The following is a 12,000-nucleotide window of genomic DNA, read 5'->3' as shown; positions in this document are numbered from 1 at the left end:
GACTATCGTCTACACTCGAGCTGCCTCAAATTACTGCACTTAAATTGATACATCTTCTCTCCCTGGCAGCTCCGAGACTCCGTACCTGATCGTCATTTTCTGTCTGTTTTTATTTGTTGTCACTGCTAAAAGGCACGAGTGGCCCCGTGCAGCACAGTGACACTGCTCAGGTGCAAAGTGCACACCTCCCCTCTTTACATTCCTACACTTTTTAATGAACCGTGGCGGAATTTGTATTGTTTCTTACGGGTCTGCCAAGGCCTCGTCGCCGGGCCTCGCAGCTCTAAACCTGGTCTGCCTGGGCAGCCCGTGTCTCCACCCGTGGATCTTCAAAAGCACTGGGAGCACTGAAACAAACGCGCTCCTCTCACGTGGGTCTGCCCAGAGGTGGCGAGCTGCGTGACGGCTCGTAATTCCTTCTGCGTGTGGCGATGGACTCGTAAAGGTGGATGACTGGCGCGTGACGTCAGCTACCAGAGTCCCACAGGTCCGGGCCTGACTGGCTGACGGAGCAGGCGCTGGCTCTGCATGTGTGGTGTGTTTGACTTGAATCTCACACACACACACAAACAAACACGCAGTGTGTGACCACATCGGTGTGTTGATCTGGGGATCCTCCATCTTTGTCGTTTACGCAGGGAGACGTTGGCAGATGTTTAAATCCACCGTTCGCCAACCGACCGGTTTCAAAGCAAGTCCAGTAGTTCTGACTGACCACGTCCTGATGGCCCGAGACCTTCCAAGCCTTGGCGTGTTCAGAGCAGCAGCGGCGGCCCTGAGAGCTCCACACACGCCGAGGTAGGAAACTGCACGCGGTGACCCCTTGCGACACGCGACAGGAGCGCTGCAAATTTGCAATACGCCAGGTGAACACGACGCGAACGATCGACCCGCAGTAACGAAGACAACAGAAAGAAGAAGAAAAAAACCTAAAACTCAAAACACGTCACAGGAAAAACACAGTGCAGGCTGGCGACGCTACAGGAACGCCAGGGACAGACGGAGGCGCTCTCAGGGGCGGCGCTAGGGGGCGCCTGCGTATCCCTGACGGCCAGCAGGTCAGGTGACGGCGAGTAAAGATGGCGGATGCTGGTTTGGTGGGTCAGCTTGCTACAACTTTAATCCAAACATTGCTCTGCATATTCAATACATCATCTTATCCTCTACACAGCTCCCTCTCATATCTCTAAACAATTTTAACAAAATAGGTCTAGTAGCACATCATTCAGTACATTTTATTTTACAATTCTCTCTCTGTAGTGTTTCTCTTTAAACATCAGGAATATTTGTTGTCTTTTACTTCTTTTTTTTTTTTAAACACAGAGACAAGACAGAGTACACAAACGATGACAAACGTTACTCGGGAGTCCAGAGTGTGAATCGACACACACACGCACACACCTTGAAATTGTTATTTAACGTTTGCTTAAAAACAACTCGGCGGAAGCCTGACGCCCGACCTGCGGAGCAGGTGACGTCGTCACGGCGGCCATTTTGGAGTGGTGAGAAGAGTTCCAAAAAAGGTTTGTTAAACTTTGTGCCTTGCTGCCTCGATGTGCAGGCGTTCTCCGAGACGCCGTGTGGTTCCACGCCTAGCACAGAATGCTACGACCTCAAGATACTGCTGACTCACGCTAACAATTAGCGCAACCTCCAGTCTTCTTCAGAGCCCTTTTAATGGTTCATTCGACTGAGGGATGTTTCTCAATAAAGTTTCATTCTTTTTTTTGTGTCCAGTTATTCCTCAAAGTGTTTTTACATGCATGTTTCAGTTTTTCAAATTTCCTAAAGGGTCACTCTTGGGACCAGCAGTCATGCTAATGCTAACCGCTCAGGTATCTTTTTCACTGGAGAAGCTCGTATTGACCTGCTAAAGGCACAACACAAGAGGTCAGACGGTGACGGTTCGTCCTCAGGGGACCACGAACCTGAATTCCTTTCAATCTGAACCAAATAGGTGGCCTCTCACACCCCCCTCTTCCTCAGAGCTGCTAGCGTGGCTAATACCCCCCCTCCCAGCTGACAGGAGTCGTTAGGATAACGCTGCATTTAGCTTCAGTCGAGGGCTCGAGCTAACGTCGCTCACTGAAGGCGGCCAAGAGAAGCAGTGGAAAAGTGCTGGGGTTGGCGAAGACGAGCCTCCCTCCGCCTCCGGCACTGACATGCCGCCCGACAGGCGGATACATTGAGCGTGTGTGTGTGTGTGTGTGCGTGTTTGTGTGTGTGCATTTCTCAGAGACAGCATGTGCATGTGTGTGGAAGTGTGTGTATGCGCACGAACACATACACAAACGGTGGTGTTCATTACATCGGAGGCACTTTGAGCCCCATTTTCTGTGCCCTCAAAATGACAAAAAAAAAAAGATAAACAGAAAATAAATCTGTGTTGTTTTTTTTTTAATAATTTGGCTTCAAGTTTTAAACCCTTCCCCAGTCCCTCAAAAACCAACGGACAAACGAAACAGAACCAAAACACCATGTTAGACATCCAACATGGAAGACTAAAACCAGGACAGAGCCGAGCCGCGCTTCCCAAAGCGGAACCAACGTGAGCGCTCCCCGGAGAATCCAGACAGCAGAAACACGAAGCCTCGTTGGTGGCGTGAGTCAGAATCTGAATGAACATCGGCAGGACGACAGATCCTCCCGCGTACTCGCACCAGTGGGTAACTGAGATCAGGGAGGTTCCCACTTGCTGAAACTCGACTGCACAGATGACATTTTTTTTGAGCGCGTTTCAATAAAAGCGACTCTGCGCTGGGCGGCTGTGCGTCAGGTCCTGGTCTCTTCACTGGTATTTGTCCAGGCTGCAGGTTCGACTCACGTTAGCTTCAGAAAAACTACCATTCCAGCTTCCCAACCCGCTGTTTTCAGAAGCTCAATTTCGGGTGAAAAGGTTGTTTTGTTTTTTACCGATTCGCTCCATCAAATGAGTTCTTTGAGGTGTCACTGTGGGTCATGACCTCCGCCAGGCTGGACCGCAGCTGCTGGAAAGTGTCGCGTTCGCGCCGCTCGTTCGCGGCGGGAAACAGAGCGTCACCGTGGGAACGTTGGTGTGGAAGCTCGGCCGGCTCAAGAATGAACTGTTACTCAGAAATCAGCAGAGAGACAAAAAACTGAAAAGCCCCCACCAAAGCTGAGAGAGAGCAGATTTTAAAAACAACAGAACTCCGCCACAGACCCCCCCCCCCACAAAAAAACAGAATAAACCAAGACGCATCTGAAATCTCTGTAGAAACCACAACCTTAATATTCCCTCTACAATTATGTACAATTAGATTTTATACAAGTAAAGCAGTGATGCTCTCCTCACGGCGCCGCCCCTCCCTCCCTCCCTCCTCTGTCCGTCTTAGGTGGAGCTGCTCTTAGACAGGTTGGGGTAGAGGACGGCTGCTGTCACAGCGACCATCACCGCGATGACCGGCATCCAGGGGCTCCAGCCGCTCTGCTCCGGAGACACGACACACAAACACACGTACAAACACGCACGCACGCGGAAGCCACACAGAAAAACAGCGACAAAGAAAATCAAGTTAGTCAACTGCATCACGTTTAAGTTTTTTTTTTTTTTTTTTAATTTTAGTTGGATCGAGATTGAAATCAGAGAGAATGAAGAGGAGAGAGAGGATGAAGATACGAGGGACAGAAAGTTCATGAAGATTCAAAAGATGATTCATTTATTTATTTATTCTCTCTTTCTTTGGCACGCGCGTCGTTAGCGAGTCCGTTTGAGCGACGTAACGTTGCCGCGTGCCGGTGCGCTGCATGTGGGTTTATGGTCAATTAGCATGTTCCCCACAAGCCCTGCACACAAGATAATGACTTAAAAAACAGAATAATAAAAGTAAATAAATATATAATCTTTTGAGACTTCAACAGCTCTGTACCAGAGAGGTAGAGGTAAACAAAAACAGAGGGCAAAATAAAAAACAAGCAGATGCAGCAGAGTGAGCCGGGCCGAGGCAGTTACCTGAGTAGAGAAACACAAACGTTCAGCCCAGGTTTCCCTCAGCGAATGACTGGAAACACTGGTGGGATGAGCTCAAACAAACAGGCCAGCAGCCAGCGGCGAGCACCACACAGGGCGGACGGATGGGTTTAATCAAAGATGTGGGAGTTTAAACGTAGAGGCAAGACAAAAAAAAAAAAAAAACAGAAACAAAGATGGAGAACAAAAAAAAAAAAGAAGCCACCAAACCTGTAAGCAGGTCAAATCAAGTCAAAAATGAGATCAGGCAGCAGACTGGACGCAGCATGGACCCAGAAACATGACGAACTCTGACTGAGGGAGGGAGAGCCAGGGGTGAGTGAGGGAGGCAGGCTGGAGGGGCGAGTCCTGTCTGACCGGCGCTGGTCTTCTATTCTCGGCTACCCGGCTCACTGTCACCTTCTCTCAACTCTCAGTCAGAAATCTCCTTCACCTGACTGAGACCCGGTTCGGGTCTGCCCGGTCCTGAGGGATCCCATCACAGGTGGACGGCTCTGAGGACAGGACCCGCTCTCAACTCCCGAGCTTCAGACTTGTCCACTTCCCATCCGGGTATTTAACCAACTTGGTGGAAACTTAACTGGAACAGAACCTGAGCTGCCACTCCGCACAAGTCCAGACGGACCACACGAGGAGAAACGGCTCGGGTGTGAACCCAGATCCAATCCCTCAGAGGTGGTCTGGACCCCACCGGGCCGCCTCCTCGGCTGACGTTCTGCGTTACTCAGCTCAGTACGACCCGATGCCTGATAAACCCACGGAGCCTAACTGGAGGATGCGGTTCGCCTCCAACAAGCCAACAAAGAATCTGAAACTCGGTACCGTCTTCATTTCCTGTTTTCAATTTCAGACCTCAATCAGAATGAACGTGATCGTTACGCTCGGATGGGTTTTTGGCACAACCGGCAGCGAAAAACAAAGCTGATATAATTTCATCTCTGCATCGTTTGAGTGGCGTGCACACAAATGGACTCCTGTGACAGAGACGCTGGTGACAGTCAAACACCCGTCGGCATTCACGTGTTTACGTCTGGGGGGGGGGGACCCCTTCACTCAAGACGGAGGCTGAGGCGCATTTCTAAGAGCAAAAGCATCCATCGGTAGCTGCGCACTTGTGATGGGATCCCTCTGGCCGTGCGTTCACTCCTGGTGTGAACAGAACCGTGACTTCATTTAATCTACCGAGATGAACACCTGAGTGAGAGGAAGCACTTACCTGCCTCAACTAGAAAATAAAAGAAAACAGGAAGAGTGAAGAAAACTAACAGCAGGCCTTGAGGTGTCCTATCCTGGAGTGTCCTTCGTCGTTACTGGGGGGTGGGGGTGGGGGTGGGGAACTGTCGTGTTAGCAGAGCAGAAGCAGAGTGAAGGTGACGGCAGCCATGCGGTTAGAGATGCTCAACCAGGAAGCAGACAGGAAACTGTGATGAGGAAGATGACGAAGATAATACCCAGACAAGTCGTAGAGGTGACACAAGTGTCCTGCTCGCCTGAATTCAGGGTTTGACACGCGTGTAATAGCAGCGCCATCATGATCCATTAAACTTGGGACACTAAAGTTAATCTTTAATTTGTTAAAAATGTATTTTCTACAGGCATGGAGCAAAGTACACACTAACGATGCAAAGGAAGATTAACATCGCTCCCGACGGCGGCAGCTTGATGTCCCAAGGTGTTACAGAGTACTACTTATACTACTACACTGCACTATGGAACTACTGGACGTCCTCGTCACGGAGACCCACGCTCTTGAGAATTTACTTCGGCCAGCTTGTAAAGTTGGACCTCTCCAATGTTTTTAAGAACTAGAAGTGTTCTTGAAGAGGTCACAAACTCATCTCAGCAAGGACAAATGTTGCTCCTCAGGCTTGATGGAGTTTGCTATCAGAGTGTCCTGATCTTCCCAAAACCCTGAATTCATCTCAGACCAGGACAACGTTTTCACCTCTCTTATCTTTCCTTCCACAGCTGATGGACAGACGGAGACGCACAGAAAAAGAGAGACATGATGATGTCATGTCGGTGTGTACCTTTCTACCACAACTGGCCGAAACACCAGTAGAGCAGAGCCAGGACAAGGCCCATGAATATGGCTTGGACAGGCTGCAATATGGATGGCTAGAGGGGGGGTGGGGGGGGGGGAGAGGAATAAGAAGAAATCAGCTGGCAAATCAACCAAAACCAACATGGAGGATGGAGCAGCTACAGCGAGGGGAGGGGGGAAAGAGACAGACAGCTAGAGGAAGAGAGAGAGAGAGACAGAGAGAGAGAGGAAGACAGGCTTGTGTCCAGTATGGTGTCAAGCGTTTCACCAAAGCAACAGCATCATACCTTCAACAGGCACATTCACAATCACCACAACAGCCAAGCAGCACCCGGCTTTGCTCCAACACCAAGTCTGTTCGGTTGGATTCCAGCTCATCAACTGCTGGCAGGACTTCGGCAGGAAATAACGGACTTTAAAGAGCAATTCCAGGTTACTGCAACATGGCTCTTTTCCATGTGGTCTCTTATGTTTGTCAGTCACGACCATTTTGTACTCACCAAGCTAACTGCTGAACTCTGGGAGAACAGTGGCATCACAACACAATACAACCGAGCAAGAAACACCGACAGGATTTAGGGAGAAAACCCTGCTGCGGTCGTTCAACACTGCATTGTAATACACAAATGACGTCATCACTGTGGCGTCTACTCGCTTGATACTAAGAGGACACACCCACAGGGGTGCACACAGTCAAATCAAAAACACCGCACTGGGAGGTCAAACTGAAACTGAGGGCACCTGACGGGGTCCAAGTCCACCAACGAGAGGAAAAACGTGCAGGAGCTGACAGAGCGCTGCAGGGATCCGGCAGAACCAGGAAGTTTGCGTTGCCATGGTTCCTTCAAACAAAAGCCAATGGGAATTTGCTGTGTAATTTTGGTTGACTCACTGTCTGATTTTCTGCAGACGAAAGTTGAGATCTGCGTGTTTTGTTCATAATCTTCACCAACAAACACCTACGATTTGTTGGAAGTACAAAGCCAATTTGTTGCATGATTTTCATATCACCACATTTAGCTTTGCACTTCTGTTTAACCGCCATGCCGGCGTGAAACGTCTGCGGCGAACTCTGTGGCCTTGTTGAGCCACTTGTTTATCTAAGGTGTGATATTTGCTGGCGTATTTCCTGCTGTAGAACACATCCTTCTTTCAGGTGTTCAACCACAAAAAGACAACAACACTGGACTTAGAGGCGAGGGCACTCGACGTCAACTGTGATGGACATCATTCTCTCCTGCCAACAGATTTGTTTCCTGCCCGTTCCGTCATCCGCTTGCGCTTCTTTGTGATCACATTGTTCCCGCATGCCCACGATTAACTTGGTGAGGCCAAAATTACAGAATGACTCATCTCAGAAGACTCGGGTCTTATTTGCAGACTTCAGGGGACCAAGAAGCTCCTGAGGAACTTCAGTAAACCTGCTCTTCAAGGTGATCAGCGATCCAGGTCACCATATATCCAAGAGGAGCTGTGCGAGGGCAACAGGACCTGCTGTTCAGGCCCAGTTTGGAGTGCCCATCTCAGCGCTCGGTGCGTCAGTACGAGTATCGCAAACACAGTTCAGCTTTCTTGATGGATAATGACTCGTTTAAAAAGATGAGCGACAACAAGAGCGTGTGAACGAGCGAGGCGGGAGTCCACACGAACGTGAAAAAGAGGATCTACAGCTGCCACCAGCTCATCTCAGCAGACTGTCTGTTGACCATCAGACTCTCTGACATCTAATCACAAACTCTGTGTTTGTTTCCAGCGACTGAAGTTGTGTTGTCAAATCTCATTTTTTGAGTCCATCAGACGAATTGGCTTCTGAAGATGGAAACAAGTAAAACAGGTGCTAAAGGGACTTGGCAGTTCCTCTGGCTCTATAGATTCGGAAACGTTTTGGTCCGACAGTAACCAAGAGAACAACATGTCTGTTAAAATGAAGTTGCTCAATCGAGTCCTGTGACCCTGGATCAGTATTCTGGGTAAACAAAACCTGACGTTCAAGTACCGAGGAGGAGGAAGTGCTGAAGACAGGCAGATACGAGAGAAAAGGAGGAGGAGGAGGAGGAGGAGGAGGGGGGTAAGAGAGGGAGGAGGCTGCTCTGCCTCGCTGTTGACATCCAATTTTCACTTTTCACGGCAGCAGAGACAAAAATCAGGAGAGGCAGTGATGTCACATGATGTCACCTCAGATGAGAAACATGTTTGTCTTGATGATCAGTTCAGCTCAATAAAAAAAGAACAGTTTCTACGATGATTAACGTGTCATGCTACTGCGATGCGCTGGAATCACCTCAGCGAAGGCGGTCATCATTCTGTTGTGATGGATTATTATCATGACGACGAGATTCTGTGACCTCAGAGGTTGTTGTTTTCAGTCCTTTGTTAGTCAGCGGGACTGAAGGCCTGATCCTCATCAAATTCTAACAGCACTGGTTAATGACACGGCTTTGTGTTCACATTAGAAAGGAAGCAGTGAGGAGGCAGGCAGTGGACTGGGAGTGATGGGTGGATTCCAGCTACAGTCCACATCGGCCAAAACAAGTCTGCTACTGCATTCAAATTTCACAGGCAAACCCAAACAGCAGAGTAACATCAGGAAAACAAACCCTCTGGATTCAAAGGTGAGCAAACACAGAGCAACGTTTCATAGGACTGTCCTGATCAAGTGATCCTGGTCCCTGATATCAACGCAAGTCTTCACATTCAGGGTTCACCAGCCCAGTCTGGTCTGGTGCCGACATTTACAGCAGCGAAGGAAGTGCAACCTGGACTGACTATGCAAGTGGAAAATCCAACAGTGTTCAGAAGCTATTTGGTTGAGCACAGCTACTCACCTGCAAGAAAAAGACCTGATTAGAGGGAAGCATGGTCACGAGTCCCCTCGGCCAAGAACCGATGGGATTTAATGTTGGATTTTGGATTACCGCTGAAAATAAACTCAGTCATACAACAAGCCTAACAACACTATGAGACTTACATGTTTCCCAAGATCTTCTTCCCTTATGAACACAATGTTTTATGATGTTTGAAGCGTACAATCAATCAGTGGGGGTACAAAGCTAATGCTAGGCTATGAGCAAAGCACACCTCAGATGCATCCCTTCCACATCACCACTACGACCTCCATCGCTTCTGCCTTGGCGTGAAGATGTTGAATGTCAGCAACCATCTCCGTAGTCCGGTCTGGCCACTTGCTAGTGAGCACCGATTTGAAATCAGCTCAAAACTTTGAATTCCTTGGGTTTGGCATTTACAGACGTAGATGGTGTAGAACTACAAGTTATAGTTTCTTGTGCTAGCATGAACCACCACGAAAAAAAACCCACGGGCTGAGGTGAGGGAACCAGATGTTTAACAACGCCGACTTATTTCTGGGTGGTAAACAGGGAAAGCAACACTCAGTGCAGCAAAAACTGAGGGATTATGAGCTGAAGCTCTCATCCAATGATCGCTGCAAATGAGAGCGTTGGAGTCCATAGCATGAATGAATTCCTCCACCCAGGAGGTCAGGACTCATAGATACTAACATGGCCTAAAGATTGGCAAGCTACAGCGCTAGTTAAAGCTAATAGTCCGTGTCGGTGGAATTTTGTAACCTCGAGTCTTTGAGTGTGTGTGAGTGTGTGTGTACTCACAGAGCTGGTTTTGTCCTGCAGCAGCTTCAGGCTGCTCCTGCACTGCTCCAGCTCCTGGTGAATATTTAGCTTCTCCTGTTCCGTTCTCTCATAGCGTTGACGGAGGTCACTCAGCTGGGACTGCGTGTCTTCATACTGCACATACAACACACACGTGTTTCCATTCAATTTTCAAGCAAATCAAAATGAAGTGTGGACATGCTGCAAGAAGGGAAATGTGCATTAGGTGCATTTCCATCAACTGTTTTGGACCCAATAAAACAGACTTGTTGGAATGTTGTTGTTTTTTTCAAAAGTAAGTTCATTTTTTCCACATTTTGTTGTTTCTGACAACCTTTTCTAATTCAATATTTCAAAATACGTCAATGGAAATCAGACAACTGCGTAGCATTATGACTGCAAGCGGTCACGTCGTGTTCTACCTCTCTCTGCAGTGTATGTGTGCGGGCCTGGGCCTGGTCCAGCTGGCTCTTCAGCCTGCTTGCGTCCTGCAGGTGTTGGTTCTCCATAGAACCAAGTTTGTCTTGCAGAACCTCCTCTCTCTTCTCCAGTGACTCCAGACTGCTGCTGAGGACCAGACTCTGCTCCCTGGTGCTGCACAAACCCACAAACATGTCCAGTCAAAACACATTCAACAACAGCATGTTACAATGACAAACAAAACAAAAGCATCTTTAAAAATCCGAATATTTCCCACAGAAGGATTAAATTGGGAAAATGTTCATCGAACCCATCAGTCAGCAGTTTTCAGTAGAAAACAAGCAAACTCTTGGAACCTCAAGTCAAATCAAAAACACACCTCCATCTCCTCCAACTGAACTTTATTCTGTCCTCTCCACCAGGCTGCCCCCGGTTATGTGCCAGTCTGACAAGTGATCATGTTTAACAAACCCAAATATCTCCAAAACTTAATGATAACCTTTGCCATGGAAATGTTGTATAAAACACAGAATATGCTCACAGATGCAACACACATCTTTATGCTTGAAAAGGAGGTGTACACTTGAGTCCAAGCGTACTCATAAGATGTAGAACTTAGAAGATGAACCCTGCTGTGAGGACAGGTCAGGAGAGACAACCATGAGCACACGAGGAGAACCTCCGGCTCCTGTAACGGGGTTTTTCCTGCTCCGTTTGCTGACTCCAACTTCATCTGTCTTTAACGTTTACGCTGATCTGGGAACGCATGTGTTGAATAATAGGATTAATGTATTGACAGCAAAGATTGTGATGCGATGGGACATGATGTTGGACCAGAAAGCCTCCCCTCTGACCTCACGGGGAAATTCCTACTCACTGGGCTCTGAAACATCATCTGCTCATGGAAGCAGTTGTGTAACACAACAACGTAGTTTCACTGAAGATACCATCTTTTTGAAAAACTTGATTTTAAATAGCTGGACTGACATTTTTACTGCAGTTGACAAGCCTTCTGACGTCGGCAGTTTTATTGAAGTGGTGCATTCAACGATATTAATGAGAAGTACTGCATAGTTTCCAATACAGTTTATTGGAAACTAAAAGAAACAGGCACAGCACATAAAAGCCTGCTGAGGTCTCAGCTTCGATTAAATGCGAAAAATGTTTTCTCTCCATGGAGAACAGTCAGAACTGAATGAGCCATGGAGCTTCAGTTAGTGGACCTGCTGACTGCCCGGTCTGCTTGGGTCAGCCGTCACCTGCTCATCCTTTTCTGCCTGACTCAGCTGGAAACCCCGTTTTCTCCTGTCCTTCTTAAGAGGTGGAATCTAATTATTTGAACCTGTCAGGACCTGCGGACTTGACAACGCACGTGTCAGCCGTCCTTCACTCAGGGTTGACAGGGTGGTCCAAATCATCTGTCAGACCCACCTGAGATTCTTCGAGTCAAAGAGCTGTTTCCACCAGATCTGCCACCCCTTCACGCATCCTATGAATGCTGATTAATGAGTGGGAATAGCAAAGCTGATCCTGAGAGCTGCGTTCACCTGACACACTGCCTGTGTGCCGCTTCTCACACAGCTGCCAGTGTCAGTGAGTGTGTTTCGAGCTGCAGAGTGAGTCTTGTCCTGTGCCACCCACAGGCCAGTTACCCTACAGGGGACATTCTTTGTGTTTCCTATCTTATCACCAACCTCGAGACCATGTGGCTGTTAAAAGAGAGCATAAATTGACCTTCAGCAAATAGCAGCATGGGCTGATGCTAAACTTCATTGTTTCTAACAATCAGAGTGGAAACCCCAACATTCTGGCAATACGTGGCCCCTTTTGGTTTAGGGAGCGAAATATGAAACGCTAGCTTGCTCGGATAGCATTCAGATTGTGTGTTAAAAAAAAAGATTTAGAACGGTTCTTTCACATCA

General features: G+C 48.1%; 1 protein-coding gene across 12 annotated transcripts in view; it reads right to left on the bottom strand.

The window, feature by feature from the left end:
• Nucleotides 1–1,078: 1,078 nt before the first annotated feature.
• Nucleotides 1,079–12,000, bottom strand: part of slmapa (sarcolemma associated protein a) — a 49,826-nt gene continuing 38,904 nt past the window's right edge. For 6 of the 12 annotated variants that reach the window (XM_086200234.1, XM_086200238.1, XM_086200243.1 and 3 more), the window contains 3 exons: nt 10,081–10,252; nt 9,659–9,793; nt 1,080–3,445 (listed from right to left, as the gene is read on the bottom strand). In XM_086200234.1, the coding sequence (XP_086056360.1) occupies nt 3,350–3,445; nt 9,659–9,793; nt 10,081–10,252 (403 nt within the window). In that variant the 3' untranslated portion in view covers nt 1,080–3,349. Of the gene's footprint in view, nt 3,446–6,018; nt 6,107–9,658; nt 9,794–10,080; nt 10,253–12,000 lie in introns of those variants that run through there. The other 6 variants (XM_086200239.1, XM_086200245.1, XM_086200241.1 and 3 more) reach the window with 3 other exon arrangements.

The sequence above is a fragment of the Aulostomus chinensis genome, chromosome 3 (assembly GCF_037954235.1).
Source record: "Aulostomus chinensis isolate RoL2024-O1b breed Wild chromosome 3, RoL_Achi_v1.0, whole genome shotgun sequence".
NCBI lineage: Eukaryota > Metazoa > Chordata > Actinopteri > Syngnathiformes > Aulostomidae > Aulostomus > Aulostomus chinensis.
This window is presented reverse-complemented; position numbering and strand designations above follow the sequence as displayed.